The sequence below is a fragment of the Nerophis lumbriciformis genome, linkage group LG32, assembly GCF_033978685.3.
Source record: "Nerophis lumbriciformis linkage group LG32, RoL_Nlum_v2.1, whole genome shotgun sequence".
Classification (NCBI taxonomy): domain Eukaryota; kingdom Metazoa; phylum Chordata; class Actinopteri; order Syngnathiformes; family Syngnathidae; genus Nerophis; species Nerophis lumbriciformis.
In genome coordinates, this window is record NC_084579.2 from 11,416,689 (window position 1) to 11,439,579 (window position 22,891).

Below are 22,891 nucleotides of genomic sequence, written 5' to 3' on the forward strand. Positions count from 1 at the left end.
CGACTTTCAGTCCGAAAAATACGGTACGCAATTTATTTTTAGCGCACATGTTCCTGATGTTTGCCTGATAAAATTGATAGTAATTACGTGTATATTAGGTACAGTATAATCAGTTATATAGGAATTAACTCATGTGATTAATCACAAAAAATACCGAATTAAACAAGTATGTACGCATATTAATCACGCAATGTATTTTTAGCGCACATGTTATTTTAGTTTAACAGCAAATGTTTGCCTGATAAAATTGATAGTAATTACGTGTATATTAGGTATAATCAGTTATAGGAATTAACTCATGTGATTAATCACAAAAAATACAGAGTTCAGTAAATACTGATAAAATTGATAGTAGTTACAGTATGTGTACATTAGATAGGAATTAACTCATGTGATTAATCACAAAAAAAATCACATTATCATGTATGTACGCATATTAATCACGCCATTTATTTTGAGCGCACATGCTCCCGATGTTTGCCTGCTAAAATGTATAGTAGCTATGCGTATATTAGGTATAATCAGTGGTATAAATCAACTCATGTGATTAATCACAAAAAAATATCGCATTCATTTGCCTGATAAAATTGATAGTTGTTACAGTATGTGTACATTAGATAGGAATTAACGCATGTGATTAATCACAAAAAATACCGAATTAAACAAGTATGTACCGTATTTTGCGGACTATAAGTCGCTCCGGAGTATAAGTCGCACCAGCCGAAAATGCATAATAAAGAAGGAAAAAAAACATATATAAGTCGCACTGGAGTATAAGTTGCATTTTTGGGGGAAATTTATTTGATAAAAGCCAACACCAAGAATAGACATTTGAAAGGCAATTTAAAATAAATAAAGAATAGTGAACAACAGGCTGAATAAGTGTACGTTATATGAGGCATAAATAACCAACTGAGAACGTGCCTGGTATGTTAACGTAACATATTATGGTAAGAGTCATTCAAATAACTATAACATATAGAACATGCTATACGTTTACCAAACAATCTGTCACTCCTAATCGTTAAATCCCATGAAATCTTATACGTCTAGTCCCTCACGTGAATGAGCTAAATAATATTTGATATTTTACGCTAATGTGTTAATCATTTCACACATAAGTCGCTCCTGAGTATAAGTCGCACCCCCGGCCAAACTATGAAAAAAAACTGCGATTTATAGTCCGAGAAATACGGTATGCAGAAAAATGTCTCAATTGATACTGTTTTCTGCAAGAGTGTGTCACGAATGATGTTTGGAACATACCTCTCAACATTTGCAACTGAAAATAAGGCAAACACTCTAGAAAATGAGGGACATTCTGCCATTTGGAACAGACTGCCTACTGTAGTACTTTTATTTTGAAGGTCTGAAAAGATGTTACACATGTGCTGCTCCAGTAATACCTGAGGAGATTTTTTTTTTCTTGCTGGGAAAGAAGTAAATTGGGAGGGTTGACAGGTATAGTTTACTCGTATTTAAAAGTATAACTTTTATGTATACAATTAAAGGTGTGTCCGTTTCTGGGGTTTTGCCTATTAAAAAAACTGTGCTGTTATATAAATATACAACCTTCCAAAGGGTGTAAAATACCCGAATACAAATATTACTGTTTTTAACAAATATTTCTACAGCTGTTTTGGAGAACTTTGACAAGTTTTAATCCAAAGGAGCTTGATATTGAATATATAAAGGGAAAAATATCCAAATCCATTGCCATTCTTTATAAAGTAAAACACATGCTGAATAAGAAATGTCTGCATATGTTATATTATTCTTTTATTGTTCCATATTTAACATATTGTGTTGAAGTTTGGGGAAATGTTTATAGAACAAACATAGACCCAATAATTAAACTTCAAAAAAGGGTCATTAGAATAATACACAAAGCGTGCTACAATGAACATACCAATCCATTATTCATAAGTTCTAATGTGTTAAAATGTTCAGATATTGTGTTTTTAAAAACAATGGAAATTATGTTTCGAGTAAAGAACAACAGCCTTCCAGCTTGTATTCTTAGGTTATTTCAATTAAAAGGAGAAAACCATAATTTACAGGGGGTATTGATTTTTGAAATAGGTAAAGCAAGAACAAATATTAAATACAAATGTATTTCAGTTTTAGGAGTTAAATGGTGGAACAAGCTCAGTGATGAGTTGAAGACATGTACTTCTTTGTTAAGGTTTAAAAAAAACATTGAAAGGTGAGATAATTGAAAATTATAAAATACAGTAACAATTACTTTCATCCCATTGATTTTGATTTTTTTTTTTTTTTTTACATTGATGTTCCAGGTAATCTTATTTTCAGTGAAGATATAGGATAGGCAAATATAAGCTTTGGCTTCAGCCTATTCCTTTTTCGGTCATGCTTTTTCTTTTCTTTTCCTTTTGTGTGTAAATGTGTATGATTGTTATACTGTATATGTATAGTCTGTACTCTTAAACTGGTCACACACAATGGTTAATGGTTGATGGTTGATTATATGACCGAAATAAACTTATTTCATTCATTCATTTGGAGTTTGTTTTCAATCCGATACTGGAAATAAATAAAGCATGGAAATCAATACCCCACAAAAATATGTAAATACTCCTTCAACTTAATTGTATAAAATATCAATATATTATTTCAACACTTTTTGGAAACTGACAATTGTTTGTGTTATCTTTAAAATAATCTCCTTAGGGTTAATAAAAAATGATTTTAAAAATTGGGGGGGGAAACAATATCATGTGTGGCCATTTGATAAATGGATAGAAAGCAAACCAAAACAAGTCCAAACTGCTTTATTTCCATGAGGCTAAAATCACATTTGCGAGCATACCCGAGCGAACGGCTAATTAGGAAAAACAATGAACTGCTCTGTTGTGATGACTGCATAGGAAACCGGAGTGTCATTTCAATTAAACCCAATTACAGTCCCTCTGCAGAGTCGCATTATGAACAATGCAGCCATTTTAAGGCTGTTCTCTCCCACACGGTTGGGCAAAGGACAAAAAGTGAGGCTTTTTATAAATTTTGACATTTAAAAGGGGTTCCTACAAAAGCAAATATGACAGTCGGGCCTTGTGAAGAGCAGCAGCGTGTTAAAAAATATCAAATATCAAAAAAGGGGGGGATTATTGTTTCAACAAATGAAGGAGCGACCACATTTTATGTACAAAAAATGGAACAAATCAGTTTGGTTGGCAACAAACAAACACTGTTGCCAAGTGGTTTGTATGTACATCGTCAGTACAAAAAGTCGTATTTGTCGTTTTAATGAGTCTGGCGAGGCTATTTACACTCCAAGTTGTATTTGAGGACATAACACAGCATTAAATAAGTTATAAAACCTGCCTCGTCTGTCTACTGATGGCAATATCCTGGCACTAAACTCACACGGCAAGCCATACTGGGGCTCTTTACTGCAGATTGAAAACCAAACAAGCAAAGTTCATTGAAGACATAACGCTGACTCTCTGATAGATAATGCATATGTACCACGACTCTGAACCCTGAAGACTAGCCCTACCGTGACTCCAGGGAACTCAGCCTGTATATTCTTCATGACAGATTTACCACCGACAGTTAAGGCAACAGAGGTTGGAGGTCCTCGTGATGATTGGGTGCCATCAGTGAAGTTTCTCCAGTTTGGCTTGCAGAGACTTGAAGTTGCCGATGGTCTGCTGAAGGGCAGCGTTGGGGCTGAGAGACTGCAACTCCACCAGGTACCCGCAGATGTTGTCCAGGCAGACGTTGGTGAAGCGACGTCTGAGGTGAACATTTGAATTGGGGATTAAGTAATGAAACACCATGCTGCGTTGCTGCAGTTCAAGCAAGTCCAGCAAGCGGTGTTTAGCAGCAGAAGCAGGAGACAAGATCTATCTACGCAAAAATGTAAAGATATCCTCCCTGAACGATGTCACAAAAGCAGGCTTTGCTACACATCCCAAATTAAAACCTCGAGTACTGCCAAGTAGCCATCAGTCGGTTAAGGACAAGGAAACTGTGAGCAAGCTAAGCTAGCATGATGTTGATGTTCAAATGTGTGTTAACCCTTGTGTAATGTTAATATTGTTGTTACTCAGCCAGCGTTTGTGGGTCTGATGGACCCGTTGCATTTTGTGGCTTTTAAAGGGGAACATTATCACCAGACCTATGTAAGCGTCAATATATACCTTGATGTTGCAGAAAAAAGACCATATATTTTTTTAACCAATTTCCGAACTCTAAATGGGTGAATTTTGGCGAATTAAACGCCTTTCTATTATTCGCTCTCGGAGCGATGACGTCACAACATGACGTCACATCGGGAAGCAATCCGCCATTTTCTCAAACACCGAGTCAAATCAGCTCTGTTATTTTCCGTTTTTTCGACTGTTTTCCGTACCTTGGAGACATCATGCCTCGTCGGTGTGTTGTCGGAGGGTGTAACAACACGAACAGGGACAGATTCAAGTTGCACCAGTGGCCCAAAGATGCTAAAGTGGCAAGAAATTGGACGTTTGTTCCGCACACTTTACCGACGAAAGCTATGCTACGACAGAGATGGCAAGAATGTGTGGATATCCTGCGACACCCAAAGCAGATGCATTTCCAACTGGACTGGACAGATCAGCTTTCAGGAAAAGATAGCGGATGAGGGTATGTCTACAGAATATATTAATTGATGAAAACTGGACTCTGCAAAATGCGTGTTGCATTCTCAAAGTGCGTGTTGTTGCCAAATGTATTTCATATGCTGTAAACCTAGTTCATAGTTGTTAGTTTCCTTTAATGCCAAACAAACACATACCAATCGTTGGTTAGAAGGCGATCGCCGAATTCGTCCTCGCTTTCTCCCGTGTCGCTGGATGTCGTGTCGTTTTCGTCGGTTTCGCTTGCATACGGTTCAAACCGATATGGCTCAATAGCTTCAGTTTCTTCTTCAATTTAGTTTTCGCTACCTGCCTCCACACTACAACCATCCGTTTCAATACATGCCTAATCTGTTGAATCGCTTAAGCCGCTGAAATCCGAGTCTGAATCCGAGTCTGAATCCGAGCTAATGTCGCTATAGCTTGCTGTTCTTTCCGCCATGTTTGTTTGAGTTGGCTTCACTGTGTGACGTCATAGGAAAATGGACGGGTGTATATAACGATGGTTAAAATCAGGCACTTTGAAGCTTTTTTTAGGGATATTGCGTGATGGGTAAAATTTTGAAAAAAAATTCGAAAAATAAAATAAGCCACTGGAACTGATTTTTAATGGTTTTAGCCCTTCTGAAATTGTGATAATGTTCCCCTTTAATGCCTCACAATCAAACACTTTCATGTTCAAATACCAAACAGATGTTTACCATATCCCAATAAACATCTGTTCAGTATTTTAACATAAAAGTGTTTGATTGTGAGGCATTAAAAGCCACAAAATCCAACGGGTCCATCAGACCCACAAACGCTAGCTGAATAACAACAATATGAACGTTGCACGGAAAATTTATCTGCCAGTTTCTGCATCCCACAGGGATTCTTCTTTTGTGCTTCTGCACCTGCGGTTCCCACACAAGGTTGCGACATTGTTTGTCAACACTGTCTGCTCTCATTTTCTCGCACATTTGACCCTCTGATGTTCTGTGTACCTACACACTGTCCTCCTCCTGTCTAGGCCTGCTGTGTGTGTGTGTGTGTGTGTGTGTGTGTGTGTGTGTGTGTGTGTGTGTGTGTGTGTGTGTGTGTGTGTGTGTGTGTGTGTGTGTGTGTGTGTGTGTGTGTGTGTGTGTGTGTGTGTGTGTGTGTGTGTGTGTGTGTGTGTGTTACACAGAACATCAATTTCCACACTTCTATTAGTATGGTGTGTGTGGTCATTAAATATGTATTCTGATATATGTTCTTCACAGAAAATGAGCCAAAGCCAGTGAGTCTCAGTTTGAAAAATTAATTAATTGTATCATTTTTCTTTTAATAAAAAATTAAAACGGGCCCCAAAGACCCGAACACCACACAAGGGTTAATATGTAAGCTAGAGTTGTGCGATATAGACAATATAAATCAGGCCTGGGCAATTATTTTGACTCGGGGGGGCCAAATTTAAAGAAAAAAATGTGTCTGGGGCCGGTATATCTGATTTTTAGGAACACTAATACAAAACCTCACAATAATGTCTGATTGAATGCTAAAAACGTTATGACAGACCGCCTTAAAAAATGGAATGGAATTTTACGTTTTTTTACTGAATGAGACACCCAGAATGTACATGAAAATAATGTGGGATTTACAATATTAACTATAATAATAATAATAATAATAATGGATTAGATTTATATAGCGCTTTCCTAGACACTCAAAGCGCTTCACAGAGAAGTGAGAACCCATCATTCATTCACACCTATCATTCATTCACCATTCATTCACCGGTGTGAGCGGAACCGGGGGCAAGGGTGAAGTGTCCTGCCCAAGGACACAACGGCAGCGATTTGGATGGTAAGAGGCGGGGAGCGAATCTGCAACCCTCAGGTTGCTGGCACGGCCGCTCTACCCACTACGCCTATGACCAATAAAACACTGAATATTGACAACATATGAACGTCACACCCCCTCTCGATCCACATAATTTACAACAAATATGCAACAAACAGCGAAATATGAACGCCAAGGGTGGGGAAAAAAAACCCACCTACAATCTGATACATCACAAAGCTTGTAAAAATCTCCTTCTGCATCTGTCCCTGACACCCGCATTTCAAGCTGGCCGCTCTGGAAACACTCTGTGGAAACGCTCCCCACCCACAGTGCCTCGTCTGAGCTGGTGTGACTTAGATTACCATAGTAACTAATTAGATTACCACAGTAACTAGTATGTCCTGCAATAGCGCAGATTCCAACCATTGAACTACTTTGCATAATTAAAGACTTACATTAATTTGAAAACATCACTGCACATCATAATGGCAGCTAAAGTTTCCAGCTTAAAGATCTAAAAAAAATGATTTGGGAATGTCCGGCGGGTCAGTTTGAAAAGCTCAACAAGTCGCATGCGGCCCCCAGGCCTTAATTTGCTGTCTGATATAAATGATATCAATTTAGCTGATAATAGAGCATTTATTAGTATTATGTTGTAATAATGCATGATGATGACACATTTTAGCTGTGTCCCACAAATTTGACAGGGACAAGCGAACAAACGCATCCTCAACGCACTGTAGAATTGTAGCTAGCGGCTAACGCCCCTCCACAGTGCAAAGCCACTTCTAAGTTATCAATCCTCGCCTCTATAGCAGCAAATCAACCATGTTTCTTACAATGATCATTTATCACAGGAGGACGAGGAATAGCATAACACGCTACACTGTCCAGCCACTCAGGAAAATCATATCGTTGATGTCGATGGCCATATCTGCGGTACATATTTACTTTAGAAAAGAGAATTCTGGGATACTTCTCTTGTTGCCTTATTTATATTTGACTTTATTAAATTGTATTCAACAAAACAAGTTGTATTTTAATTATAGAAATGTATAAAACCTGTAGTTATTCATAGAACTGGCACCCAATGTTATTAAAAAAGTATCGATTTTGAATCCAGAATAGTTTTGAGAAAATAACTGGAAATAACAGTATGTTACTACATACATCAGTAGTCAAATTAGAACTCTTTCTAACCCATTTTGAAACGGTTCCATTATCATTTAAATTTTAAATAATATCTTCACAGGAGCCTGCAATATACATCACAATAGGTTTTAGGCCAAATCGATAATCCTTAATTTTAGCACTGTAGCTAAAAAAGCTCGACTAGTGTTGCTAATGTTTGTGTATTTGATATATATTTTTAAATGGTTGCAGCTGAGATAGGCTCCAGCACCCCCCGTGAAGCAGTAGAAAATGGATGGATGGACGGATGCATGAAAAAGTGTGTGTTTTAGCAATAAGAACACTAAATGAGAAGAAATAGCTGCCAAACAGATCAGAGCCAGTGCAACAGCACCCTCCAAGGCCAAAAAGTTGTACTGCAAGTGAGAGGCTGATTACCTGTCATATGTTTGCACTCTGCTTGGGTCGTTGACATATCCGGACAGAAGCACGTGGATACACTCCACCAAGTGCAGAGGTTTTTTCAAACGCTGCCAGTAGGGGTCCTGTAAGGGCAAAAGTCAATAATCAACATGTTAGGTTTTTTTGTTTGTTCAGGGATGTGAGCATCTTTTGAGAAAAAAAACATGAAAATTGAGGAAAATTTCTATCAGCACAAAGTGCTTCCACGCAAACCCCGAAAGAACATTTTGAAAATCAAAACTACATTTCTTGCAATTGGGTGCATTTGTACACTATATTTTAACTTTAGATTTATTCTCATCTCCCAACCTCTTTTGGCTGTCTTTTTGACACTTACAAGTCCCATGTAATGTACCACAGAACTTTTAAGTTTTTAGTAGATAATTTACTAACATTGTTATCATTGAAAGTGTAATGTAAAATTCTATAACATGCATGCAAAGAACTCTGAAAACGTTTCCCATTTGACAACTCTATTTTGTTGCCACGGTTAATACGGTGTTGTGACCTCTGGTTACAATCAGTCACTTCAAAAATGTACCTTCTTGCTGGCTACTAATAAATACTGTAGAGCTACAACTGGTTCGGATCGGAGCTAACAGTGTTCGGAATGTAATTATCCAAATATGATGAGCAGCAAAGTGGACAGCAGTCAACGTTTTGGCTCTGAAAGCGAACAGAGTGGGTAACAAGTAACCGAGCTCTGGTTTGTTCGGTGCTCTTGATTGTCTCCCCGTTCTGCAACTCTGTGCAGCGTTCAGGCAAGAGGAACAGCGAGTACCTGCAGCTGAGGCGAGCGTTCAACAAATTTTGTTTACATAATTTTTTATTGATATTTTTAATTAAAAATACACGGATATAAAATTTCTGCGTTTGTTTCCTGCTTGTTTGTTTTATTAAAGGGGAACATTATCACCAGACCTATGTAAGCGTCAATATATACCTTGATGTTGCAGAAAAAAGACCATATAATTTAACTGATTTCCGAACTCTAAATGGGTGAATTTTGGCGAATTAAACGCCTTTCTATTATTCGCTCTCGGAGCGATGACGTCACGTTGTGACGTCACATCGGGAAGCAATCCGCCATTTTCTCACTTTCGTCGGTGTGTTGTCGGAGGGTGTAACAACACGAACAGGGACGGATTCAAGTTGCACCAGTGGCCCAAAGATGCGAAAGTGGCAAGAAATTGGACGAAATTTGTTCAAAATACAAGGCTGTGGGGAAAGCCGACAAAATGGTCAGTCGTTTGTTCCACACACTTTACCGACGAAAGCTATGCTACGACAGAGATGGCAAGAATGTGTGGATATCCTGCGACACTCAAAGCAGATGCTGACATCAACTCCAAAACTGGACAGATCAGCTTTCAGGAAAAGAGATCGGACGAGGGTATGTCTACAGAATATATTAATTGATGAAAACTTTATTCATTACTCGCGGTTTTACATAAATTATTATACATAAACTGTGTTTACCAATAATTTAGCTTAAAAACATTTATTTTTTTCAATCATTCGAGTACATTCGGGTAGTCTTGTGTAATGCAGTATTTTGTGTCTATTTAGGTATGATTAACCTGAGTGCTGAAATCGTGGAAAAATATATGTTCTTAGCGCTCCTGAAATGGGCTGTCTGCAATCTCAAAGTGCATGTTGTTGCCAAATGTATTTCATATGCTGTAAACCTAGTTCATAGTTGTTAGTTTCCTTTAATGCCAAACAAACACATACCAATCGTTGGTTAGAAGGCGATCGCCGAATTCGTCCTCGCTTTCTCCCGTGTCGCTGGCTGTCGTGTCGTTTTCGTTGGTTTCGCTTGCATACGGTTCAAACCGATATGGCTCAATAGCTTCAGTTTCTTCTTCAATTTCGTTTTCGCTACCTGCCTCCACACTACAACCATCCGTTTCAATACATGCGTAATCTGTTGAATCGCTTAAGACGCTGAAATCCGAGTCTGAATCCGAGCTAATGTCGCTATACCTTGCTGTTCTTTCCACCATGTTTGTTTGTATTGGCATCACAATGTGACGTCACAGGAAAATGGACGGGTGTATATAACGATGGTTAAAATCAGGCACTTTGAAGCTTTTTTTAGGGATATTGCGTGATGGGTAAAATTTTGAAAAAAACTTCGAAAAATAAAATAAGCCACTGGGAACTGATTTTTAATGGTTTTAACCCTTCTGAAATTGTGATAATGTTCCCCTTTAAAAGTGGGAATAAAGTCATGCGGTACATATTTGTCGCAATTACCCGTGTTTTGAAAAGCTGGTCGTAGACCTCCAGAAGACGTGGCAACTGCATCCCAATCTCCTGCATGGTGGAGGTAACGAAGCCCACGTCCCAGTTGAGGCGGCACACCTCCTGCTCCAGATACTTCACCAGGAATTCTACAAGTGCAGGGTACAAAATTGACATTGAACACAGTCTAAAATAACATTTTGTGTCTGGAGGACAGTTTATCTTTCAGTCTACAGAGAGGACGCGTTGGAACAGGCTCCTTTGTGCTCCTGGAGGGGCCACTAATTATCCCACTACATTGAAAGCATTATAAAGAAGTGTGTGTCCAGTGGGGATGAACACTTACCCAGTGGAAAATATCTTGGTGTGCCCGCGTAAATCCTCCCCAGCGACACCAGCTTCAAACTGACGGATCTCATCCTGTCGACTGGACTCATGGCCACCGTGTCTGCCAGTTCTACAAGACCAGATTCAAAACAACCATCAGCAAATTAAGAATCAAGCAAAGTGCAACATCTTTACATCATTACCTTTCTCTATGATTTCCTGCCAGAGCGAGTGCACAAGGATTGGATCGGAGTGTCCCGCGCAGTGAATGATGGCCAGCTTGCACTCGGACAGTTTGAAATGGTCGGCGTATTCCCCGTAGAGCTGCACGTAACAACATATATACTTATGAACTCTCGATGTCAGAGAAGAGGCGGGCTGCCAGTAATCCTGATGCACGTCACCTTGGTGATGTCCATGAGATCCGAATCCAACTGAGAGATGGCGGTTTTCACTGAAGGATGGTTGGAGTACTGTCGGATCAAGGTCTCTTGAATCTGTACTTGGATACGAACCAGCTAGGAGCACAGACCAGAGCACGGTTACACCATTACTGAGAGCCCCCCTCGGCGCTCATACTTGTGATTTTTTTTCCATCACTTCTACGCTGCTATATTGCTACAATTTCACCAACTTTGTGGATCGTTTTTCTTAATCCTAGTCTTTTTAAGTCTTATTTTGACTTGTTCTTATTACAATTGTGCAAAGTGGTGGAAAAAGAACATGTTTAAAAGTACAGTAGTAAGGCTCTGCTTTTCATTGGATTAGTTATAAACATGGTCTGGTTTAGCATTAGTGATTTTACATGGCGATTTCAATACCTCTAAAACTGGTAATGAAAACTACAACTACTAAGATGCACTTTACAATCAAACAGCTGCTGTATAATAAATACTGTAATTACAGTGTCAACACTTTGTGGGCTCAACTAATGAAACGTCTGGCAAATCCAAAGGCAATGACTGCTCCCTGGTTCAGGCATCGCACAAGAGTCTATACACTACTGCCATCTAATCTCTTGAAATTGGAATTGCATGCAAAGTCTACTATATAATACAGTACAGTACTTGCAAATGACACTCAAAAGTGTTAGAAAACAAGATAACAGCTGGACAGCAATGTTCCGTGTTAAATTGATTTTTTTTTTAATTACCGTATTTTCCGCACTATAAGGCGCACCTTCAATGAATGGCCTATTTTATACTTTGTTCATATATAAGGGGCACCGCATTATAAGGCGCATAGAATAGACGCTACAGTAGAGGCTGGGGTTACGTTATGCATCCCGTAGTTGTGAGACCTGTTGTGGCTCAATATTGGTCCATATATAAGGCGCACCGGAGTATAAGGTGCACTGTCAGCTTTTGAGAAAATTGGAGGTTTTTAGGTGCGCCTTATAGTGCGGAAAATACGGTAATTCATTAACATTTTCTTAAATGTTGTTTAAATAATTACCTTTTATGAACATATTTCAACACACACTAAAATACCCAAAATTGGTACTGTATTGATTCCAGTGTAAAAGGTACCCATCTCTGGATCACATTCACACTAACAAACCATGCCAGACTTAAAGTGTGAAGAAGTGGGACAAAGCACAGTGCGAGTCGGCACTTACAATTTACTTATATGGGATTCACACTTCTTTAAACATACCTCCATCTTTTCCTCCAGTTCGTGGAGGAACTCGCCGTCTGCCGCCAGTGCAGAGATGCAAGAGGAACTCTTTGCAGACAGGATGGCTCGGGCCAAGTACTCCAGACGCTGCTTAAGAGAGATCTCTGTGCTGCATATGCAAAAGAGAAAGAAAAACGTTTAGAATGTCTTTCAGAGAAGCACAAAAATACTCTGCAGTGCCTCGCTAACCTGTGCATGTCAGCGAGGCGGGCCAGGACATGAGCGGCCTTGCCGAAGTTGCGGTTCTTCTCGTAGTAGCGCCACAGGAGGTCCATGTTGTGTACTTTGCTCTGGTCCTGTTTGATCATATGCATGAGGTGTTCTTCCAGGTATGGCGAATTCACCTGGACAGCAGAAAAGATCAGTTTTCCACTAAGAATTCAAGGAAAAATAAGTACATGAGACGCTACCTCCAAAAGCTTATCCGCCAGATCGGCCTGGATGAGCCAGTTGTACAGAGCGATGTGAAACAGCTCGTCTTGGGACCTCTGTGCCAAACCGAGGATCTGCTCAAACTAAAAGAGAACAGATTCGCTTTATAAATTCAGGTTGTGAACATGATGCTGAAACTTTTTTTTTTTTGCTCACATGGGCTGTGGCTTCTTCGTTACTCAGCATATTGGGGTCAGAAGTCATGACAGGAGGGCCTGGCTGCTTTGGGACGCTGGGCGACTGAGGGGCGGCTTTGCTTTGGTTCACCAGCTCCTGCATGGTGTCTGTGATGCACTTATAACAGGAAAGTCTGCAGAGAAAATGGCAAAATACCTGTAAGTCTTTCATGTGTGCTTAGTTTTTAATCCGCCACTATTGGTACGTTCAAGTTGTATTGGGATGTAGGAATTTCCATGTTCCTGATCGGAAGTTTCAACTGGAACGCCCCCCAAAGTCAGATTTTCTACTCGGAAAGTCGGAGAGTCCTCTACACATTGAGTTGGCTTCCAAGATGACCGCTTTGATTGTAAACAATAATAGTAATATCTGTTATTAGCAATTCTGACAAGTTTTTGTATAAATCTATGAATAAATGGTAGGGGTGTAACGGTACGAGTATTTGTATTGAACCGTTTCGGTACGGGGGTTTCGGTTCGGAGGTGTATCGAACGAGTTTCAACACGGACATATTAAGTACCGGGTAGCGTAACGCACGTTGTGTAAACAATGCACACCGAGGCACAACACACGACATGCTAGCAGCTAACGGGCTACGATAGACTGACCATACGTCCTCTTTTCACCGGACATGTCCTCTTTTGCGTAGCTGTCAGGTCGGAGTTTCTTAAATGCCTCAAATGTCCTGCATTCTGAGTTAGGGTTGCGTGAATTTTCAAAGTACGTTCAGGGTTAAGAAGGGGTTGAAAACAAAACAAATTGTGCGCGCAGCAGCAATTGGTGAGGGAGGGGCAGAGACAGAGAGAGCGAGAGAGCTATGATAAACGCGCATGCGTCGCCAGGCTCTGCTTTTTATCCATAGATTTATCAGATTTAATTTTTTATTATCAATAGCAGGAGTGTCAAAAGGAGGCCATTTGCGGCCCACAGCTAATGTTTTAAAGGCCCACGGCACATTCTAAAAATACTATTAAAATAAACAAAAACATAACAAAAGTGAAATAAAAAAGCTTAAAGGTGAAATGTAATTTAGAAAAAGTTGCAATGTTGACCAATAAAACAAAGCTGTTTTTTTTTCTTTCAAACTGTCATTGCTTAAAACAGTGGTTCTCAAATGGGGGTACGCGAAGGTATGCCAAGGGGTACGTGAGATTTTTTTTTAAATATTCTAAGAATAGCAACAATTCAAAAATCCTTTATAAATATAAATAAAAACCTATCTTTTTTTCCAAATAGTTCAAGAAAGACCACTGCAAATGAGCAATATTTTGTACAATTTAATAAATCAGAAACTGATGACATAGTGCTGTATTTTACGTCTTTATCTCTTTTTTTCAACCAAAAATGCTTTGCTCCGATTAGGGGGTACTTGAATTAAACAAAAATTCACAGGGGGTACATCAATGAAAAAAGGTTGAGAACCACTGGCTTAAAACATAATATTGAATCAAAATCAATGTTACGGTATTATGAATAATTGACCTATCCAAGGTTCCGATTACTTCACATCAAATATTCCACTCAGAAAAATATTTTTGGTGGAAGATTTTGCAAATTTGGTAAATAACCAAAAAATGTATATGTTGTTGGTTTCTTACCGAAAATTAACCGAACCGTGACCTCTAAACCGAGGTATGTACCGAACCAAAATTTGTGTGTACCGTTACACCCCTAATAAATGGTAATGTTACTGTAGTGTTATGCATGTGTACTACTACATTGCTAAGGCATATGTGTTTCTTCTTCATCCGCTAGGTTTGAAAGTTGCAGAAAGAGTGCCTATTTTTCCATAAGTTAAGCGCAAACGTGGCTTTTGTAGATGTGGCCCTCTTGATTTCTAACCTCTTAACTGGAACACACATAACTTAGCTGTGATGTACCGTATTTTCCGCACTATAAGGCGCACCGGATTATTAGCCGCACCTTCTATGAATTACATATTTCATAATTTTGTCCACCAATAAGCCGCCCCGGACTAAAAGCCGCGCCTACGCTGCGCTAAAGTGAATGTCAAAAAAACGCTGCGCTAAAGTGAATGTCAAAAAAACAGTCAGATAGTTCAGTCAAACTTTAATAATATATTGAAAACCAGCGTTCTAACAACTTTGTCCCAAAATGTACGCAAATGTGCAATCACAAACATAGTAAAATTCAAAATGGTGTAGAACAATAGCAACATAATGTTGCTTTAACGTTAATGTCACAACACACAAAATAAACATAGCGCTCACCTTCTGAAGTTATTCTTCATTCGTAAATCCTTCGAATTCTTCGTCTTCGGTGTCCGAATTGAAAAGTTGGGCGAATACGGGATCCAAAATGGCCGGTTCCGTCTCGTAGAAGTCATCGGGAGTCAGTGTCGCTGTTGTTCTGTGAATCCTGCCTTCCGGAAAGCTCGGACCACAGTTGTGACCGAAATATCTGCCCAAGCATTTACGATCCACTGGCAAATGTTGGCGTATGTCGTCCGAGGCTGTCTGCCCGTCTTAGTGAAGGTGTGTTCGCCTTCGGAGCTGTGTGAAAAAAGCCACCCGGCCTCTTCGCGTAAACTTCCCTTAACCACTCGCTCATCTTTTCTTCATCCATCCATCCCTTCGAGTTAGCTTTTATGATGACGCCGGCTGGAAAGGTCTCTTTTGGCAAGGTCTTCCTTTTGAATATCACCATGAGTGGAAGTTAGCATGGCAAGCTAGAACCACAGTGAAGGATGACTTCATTCCCTGTGGTGCGAATATTCACCGTACGTGCTCCCGTTCCACAGTGCGGTTCACAGGAATATCAGTTGCTGTGAAATACGGTAGTAATCCGTGTGCGGATGGAGAGATTGCGTCTTTTTATGAACCGGATCGCTTATTAGGAGCCATTTTGTGGTCTTTACAGATGTAAACAGGAAATGAAACGTACGGTGATATCCGCGCGTTTTTTCTTCTTCTTCCGGGGGCGGGTGAAGCGCTTCCTTTTCTATGGGGGCGGGTGAAGCGCTTCCTGTTCTATGGGGGCGGGTGCTTTCCTTGGCGGTTGCTTGCGTAGAAGAAGAAGCGCTTCCTGTTCTACCGGGAAAAAAGATGGCGGCTGTTTACCGAAGTTGCGAGACCGAAACTTTATGAAAATGAATCGTAATAAAGCGCACCGGGTTATTAGGCGCACTGTCAGCTTTTGAGAAAAATTGTGGTTTTTAGGTGCGCCTTATAGTGCGGAAAATACGGTAATTTCCAACGCACCATCATTTTTTACCTTACCTTTACCTTACCCTAATAATTAAAGTAATTACCTTTCCTGGAAGGCCTGCTGTCCTGTGTGGTCCTCTTCAGGCTCTCCGTTCTTGTAAAAGTGGGGGCCCAGCCTCTGTGGGTCCTTCTTGTCGGCGGCTGTTAGGCAGAGCTCCAGGACTCCCTCGTAGAAACGCACTACAGATATGTCAGAGACGTCAACTAAAACATTGTCGACATGGTAATGCAGGTGTAGAATTGCACCATACCTTGTCTATACTGGGAGCAAACCAGTGGCAGGTCAGTGTGTTGGCTGATCTGCTGGTAGAGACGAAGTGACTCTCTTAGTGTTCTCTCCTTATCTATTCTATTCTGGATCTGCTTGGAGCCTTGCAGCAACTCATTCGCCTGGAGTGGGAGACAGCAGAAAATCAATATTTGCCAAATGTGCTATCAAACAAACCATGACAGATATGCAAACACACACACTAATAATGGTATTACTAATGGAGTTCTGCATCTTCCTTTTCACAATACCCCACAGATTTTCTATGGGGCTAAGGTCAGGGGAGTTGGTGGGCCAATTTAGAACAGAAATACCATTGTCCGTAAACCAGGCACGGGTAGATTTTGCGCTGTGTGCAGGCGCCAAGTCCTGTTGGAACTTGAAATCTCCATCTCCATAGAGCAGGTCAGCAGCAGGAAGCATGAAGTGCTCTAAAACTTGCTGGTAGACGGCTGCGTTGACCCTGGATCTCAGGAAACAGAGTGGACCGACACCAGCTGGACTGCTGCTGAGTGGTCCAAAGTCATGTTTTCTAACGAAAGCAAATTTTGCATTTCCTTTGGAAATCGAGGTCCCAGAGTCTGGAGGAAGACAGGAGAGGCACAGGATCCACGTTGCCTGAAGTCTAGTGTAAAGTTTCCACCATCAGTGATGGTTTGGGGTGCCATGTCATCTGCTGGTGTCGGTCCACACTGTTTCCTGAGATCCAGGGTCAACGCAGCCGTCTACCAGCAAGTTTTAGAGCACTTCATGCTTCCTGCTGCTGACCTGCTCTATGGAGATGGAGATTTCAAGCTCCAACAGGACTTGGCGCCTGCACACAGCGCAAAATCTACCCGTGCCTGGTTTACAGACCATGGTATTTCTGTTCTAAATTGGCCCGCCAACTCCCCTGACCTTAGCCCCATAGAAAATCTGTGGGGTATTGTGAAAAGGAAGATGCAGAATGCCAGACCCAAAAACGCAGAAGAGTTGAAGGCCACTATCAGAGCAACCTGGGCTCTCATAACACCTGAGCAGTGCCAGAAACTCATCGACTCCATGCCACGCCGCATTAACGCAGTAATTGAGGCAAAAGGAGCTCCAACCAAGTATTGAGTATTGTACATGCTCATATTTTTCATTTTCATACTTTTCAGTTGGCCAACATTTCTAAAAATCCCTTTTTTGTATTAGCCTTAAGTAATATTCTAATTTTGTGACACACGGAATTTTGGATTTTCATTTGTTGCCACTTCAAATCATCAAAATTAAATGAAATAAACATTTGAATGCATCAGTCTGTGTGCAATGAATAAATATAATGTACAAGTTACACCTTTTGAATGCAATTACTGAAATAAATCAAGTTTTTCAAAATATTCTAATTTACTGGCTTTTAACTGTATATATATATATATATATATACACACACACACACACACACACACACACATCACAATATATTATTTAGTAAAACAGGTTTCAAATACTCCTAATGTGGCTGCTGACTTATGCGGTAACATATTGTGTCATTTACGGTAGTATCATTTTCTTCAATCAATTAATCAATCAATCAAACATTCAGCCTTTAATCACAAGTGCCACAAATGGCTTCACAAACTACAACATCCTTGGATCTGAACCCCCATTCTTAAAATTATTATTATTCAACTTGCTGATTTACTGTTAATATCTGGTTACTTTCTGTTTTAACACATTGCTACCAACACTTAAAGGAGCCATATGTAATAATTACGTGTGAAGTCATCATTAAATGGCCCTGATATGTCAAAAGGCATTAACAAATCATGTTCTTTTCGAATACTTTTAAAACTGATAACGGTAGTTCAGCCGGGATATGCTCGATTCAAAATTTGATTTACAGCCCCGAAATATTGTTATTGTTTTCGATGCCCCGCACTCCACCGTTTGACCAATTAGAAAGTCTGTGAGTGTGTCACATCCAGGTTACCAATTACGCACTGCCCTCTTCCTCGAGCTATTGCCACTGGTAAAGTTACTAAACATGTCAGACCTTAGTAAATCTAAAAGGCCTCGTTATGATTTTAAACTTATTCATGACAAAGCCAGGAACAAAACGAGGATTTGTATCGGGGATGCCTTTGAAAGATGGAGACGATTGAAGGCGGAGAAGATTTTTTTTCATCTGACGTCAAACTTGCTAATTTCCTCCTTGATAGGTAAGTCAGGCATTTACGTTTTCTTATTAGTTGTAATGAATGGAAATGGACATTTCGTATGTAAACTATTTTGTCCTATACAGTCTATGATACTGTCTAACAAAGCTAGTATGTTTGTGCAATGAATGCTTAGGAGCAAAGCACTATCACACTAGTGTAATGTTTACTTAGCATGCTCGCCCGGTCAATGACACATCGACATATAGGCTAACGAGGTTAAATTTGTTAGCCTGTATGTCGATGTGTATTCCAACTGACAGTGCAACATATATTTTCGACAAATGAAACCTATGTGGATATGGGTAGTGTCCTTGCCTATTTCGTTCTCAATATGCCGATACTCTGAGGAAATGCATTCCAACATTAGCACGGCTAATTGCGGTTTCTGGTACTGTATGTGTATCGGGTACATATGGGGTGGTATTTGCTTGGCACAATATAATGCATTATATGTAATGATTTTCTACTTTGTGTATTGACATGGTAGTGGGCTATATGATTTATGCGTAACGTGGTTTAGCGTAACGTGGGTTGGCTGCACTGATGGTGGTAAGCTACATGTAAGAAATTTGCCACGGAAATGGGCCGCCATAGAGTTGAGCATAAGTGATTCACTGTGGAGAGACCTTAGCAAGGAAGCTACATTCAGTTGAAGATGTCATGTCTGTGTGACCATGTTTTGTATTAGTCATGTTTTGTTTTGTTTAGTTATTGGACTCTTTAGTTTCTGGCTTTTCACTCTCTTGTCTTGTTTCCATGGTTACCCAATAGTTTCACCTGTTCCATGTTTGGACTCATTGTGCACTCTTGTTTGTCACCATAGCAACCCATTAGTTTTCACCTGTCACGTCACGCACCTGTTTCACGTTTTGAGTCACGCACCTGTTTTCGTTAATCATGTCTGTAGTATTTAAGTTCATTGTTTTCAGTTTGTCTTGCTGGCGACATCTGTCACGACTGGGACTGTGGCTTGGTTTGTTCTCCCGAGGTGCAAAAGATTTGAACCATACGTGGCGTGAAGGGGAGTACATGATTTATTTAAACACTGTAACTACAAAAAAAAAGGATCAAACAAAAGGCGCGCACAGGGGCGGAAGTACAAAACTTGACTATAAACACAAAACTTGCACAAAAGCAGAAACTATGAACAATTAAACAAAACTTGCAAACTATGGCATGAATAAAGAAAACTTACTTGGACGAGAAACCGGCATGAAAAAAGAGCAGCAAGGGTCTTAAGGGTGTGTGGAGAGTGTGCAGAAGCATAAATGCGGGATGTCGCCAGGAAGACAAACTGAAAACAATGAACTTAAATACTACAGACATGATTAACGAAAACAGGTGCGTGACTCAAAACGTGAAACAGGTGCGTGACGTGACAGGTGAAAACTAATGGGTTGCTATGGTGACAAACAAGAGTGCACAATGAGTCCAAACGTGGAACAGGTGAAACTAATGGGTAACCATGGAAACAAGACAAGGGAGTGAAAAGCCAGAAACTAAAGAGTCCAATAACTAAACAAAACAAAACTAATACAAAACATGGTCACACAGACATGACAGAAGAAGCCACTATTAGCTTGTCGCTGTCAAATTTGCAGGACAAAGCTGGAATTTGTCATCAACGTGCATTATCATTTAATGACGATAGTAATAAAAACTATCGTCAACCAAATGTATATCATTTTTGTCGTATAAATTATATCGCGCAACACTACTAGGGCACCATTTTAAACAAAAAATGTTGTATGTTGTAAGTGTTGCACTGTTTCAAACACCTTGTTCGTATTTTCTACAATCTAAAATCAAGGCAAAATGATCTGATCATGGAATTTCTGCAAACATACACTCCTAGACATTAGCAGGAGCTGAAACTGTGTCGAAATAAACAGGCGAGCTTTGATGCGTACCTTGGAGCAGACGCTGTCGTCAGTGCTGTACAGCAGCGGGCAGATGTCCCGCAGGTGATTGCTGATAGCATCCACCGAGGCGTTATCTTTGATGTAGACGTTAATGAGCGCTGTGATGAGCGCCCCAGACAGCTCCTTTCCCCGGATCACCACGTCCTTGAAACTGGCTCCCATCATCTGCTCTTGAAACTCCTTCGAAATAAGGTGGAGAGAAAAGTGGCCAGGTGAGAAATTAAGGTGATAACATAATACACAGCAGAGGTGCCCAAACCACGGCCCGCGGGACAAGTGCAACCCGCTGACATCTTCAATTTGGCCAGTGAAGCATCATGTGTTTAGTAAGGAATCTTACCCTCAGGGAGATGGCACTCATTTTAATAATCTGACCATTTTGATGCTGCTATTGTATCGCCATCTAGTGGACAATGTGAATAATTAAGGTCAATGACCTTTAATTATGCTCTGAACGGAAGAGTGCGCAGTCATGGTGCAAAAAAGAAAAGATCCAACCAACACAAAATGTCAACAGACATGGTCACACATAACGAACCTAATCACGGAACTTTGTGGATATTATTTTAAAAAACGACAGGCGGATCGGTGCGGCGTCTTCAGTAATGCGGACGCTGTATCGATCCGTTGTGGTGAAGAAGGAGCTGAGCCGGAAGGCAAAGCTCTCGATTTACCGGTCGATCTACGTTCCCATCCTCACCTATGGTCATGAGCTTTGGGTCATGACCGAAAGGACAAGACCACCGGTACAAGCGGCCGAAATGAGTTTCCTCCGCCGGGTGGCGGGGCTCTCCCTTAGAGATAGGGTGAGAAGCTCTGTCATCCGGGGGGAGCTCAAAGTAAAGCCGCTGCTCCTCCACATCGAGAGGAGCCAGATGAGGTGGTTCGGGCATCTGGTCAGGATGCCACCCGAACGCCTCCCTAGGGAGGTGTTTCGGGCACGTCCGACCGGTAGGAGGCCAAGGGGAAGACCCAGGACACGTTGGGAAGACTATCTCTCCCGGCTGGCCTGGGAACGCCTCGGGATCCCTCGGGAGGAGCTGGACGAAGTGGCTGGGGAGAGGGAAGTCTGGGCTTCCCTGCTTAGGCTGCTGCCCCCGCGAACCGACCTTGGATATGCGGAAGAAGATGGATGGATGGAACACATCCATGCATCATTAAAAACAAAATCAAAATTACCGTACACCCATTTAAAACCATTAGGTTATAGAGTAGAAAGAATAGAATAGAAAGTACTTTATTGATTCCTGGGGGAAATTCAACACCACAATTCGTCACAATAGACAATAAATACTATACAGCATTATTCACATGTGAATAATATAAATATATTATACCTATATTCTACATTTAAGTACAGTCAAGAAGGAAGGAAGGAACATATGAGTTACATTTGACCTCTGTCATTGCCAACAAAGGCTATACAACAAAGTATTGAGATGAACTTTTGTTATTAACCAAATACCTATTTTACACCATAATTTACTAATAAATTCTTTAAAAATCCGACAATGTGATTTTCTGGATTTTTTTTCTCATTTTGTCTCTCAAAATTATACCTATGATACAAAATTACAGGCCTCTCATATTTTTAAGTGGGAAAACTTGCACAATTGGTGACTGACTAAATACGTTTTTGCCCCACTATAAACACACGCACCATACTTGCCAACCCTCCCGGATTTTTCGTGAGACTCCCGAAATTCAGCGCCTCTCCCGAAAACCTCCCGGGACAAATGTTCTCCCGAAAATCTCCCGAAATTCAGGCGGAGCTGGAGGCCACGCCCCCTCCAGCTCCATGCGGACCTGAGTGACGTGTCGACAGCCTGTTTTCACGTCCGCTTTCCCACAATATAAACAGAGTGCCTGCCCAATCACGTTATAACTGTAGAATGATCGAGGGCGAGTTCTTGGTTTCTTATGTGGGTTTATTGTTAGGCAGTTGCATTAACGTCCTCCCAGCGCGGCAACAACACACAACAACAGCAGTCACGTTTTCGTCTACCGTAAAGCAGTTCGTCTGCCGTAAACAGCAATGTTGTGACACTCTTAAACAGGGCAATACTGCCATCTACTGTACATGCATATGTGACAATAACATCTAGGGCTTTTAGAGAGTGCAGTGCACAACTGCGCACACAACAAGGAGACGAAGCAGAATGCATCATCAGAGAGGGTGTTCAGCATGGTTAGAAAAATAGTGACAGAGAATAGAACAAGGATGGACAGTTCAACCCTTAACTCAACAATGAGTAGATGAGTGTTATGTGTGTGTATATGTGTAAATAAATGAACACTGAAATTCAAGTATTTCTCTTTTTTATATATATATGTATATATATATATATATATATATATATATATATATATATATATATATATATATATATATATATATATATAATAAAAT

At 40.4% G+C, this 22,891-nt stretch overlaps 1 protein-coding gene across 1 annotated transcript in view; it reads right to left on the bottom strand.

Annotated features, from left to right (window-relative positions):
• Positions 1-2,776: 2,776 nt before the first annotated feature.
• Positions 2,777-22,891, bottom strand: part of nup155 (nucleoporin 155) — a 35,150-nt gene continuing 15,035 nt past the window's right edge. Inside the window, exons 23-35 of the mRNA XM_061926842.1 lie at positions 20,470-20,661; positions 16,360-16,498; positions 16,153-16,288; positions 12,861-13,014; positions 12,683-12,787; positions 12,462-12,616; positions 12,252-12,381; positions 11,000-11,113; positions 10,799-10,919; positions 10,615-10,725; positions 10,281-10,417; positions 7,998-8,104; positions 2,777-3,759 (exon numbers count right to left, since the gene is read on the bottom strand). Of these exons, the coding sequence (XP_061782826.1) occupies positions 3,621-3,759; positions 7,998-8,104; positions 10,281-10,417; positions 10,615-10,725; positions 10,799-10,919; positions 11,000-11,113; positions 12,252-12,381; positions 12,462-12,616; positions 12,683-12,787; positions 12,861-13,014; positions 16,153-16,288; positions 16,360-16,498; positions 20,470-20,661 (1,740 nt within the window). The 3' untranslated portion in view covers positions 2,777-3,620. The remainder of the gene's footprint in view (positions 3,760-7,997; positions 8,105-10,280; positions 10,418-10,614; positions 10,726-10,798; positions 10,920-10,999; positions 11,114-12,251; positions 12,382-12,461; positions 12,617-12,682; positions 12,788-12,860; positions 13,015-16,152; positions 16,289-16,359; positions 16,499-20,469; positions 20,662-22,891) is intronic.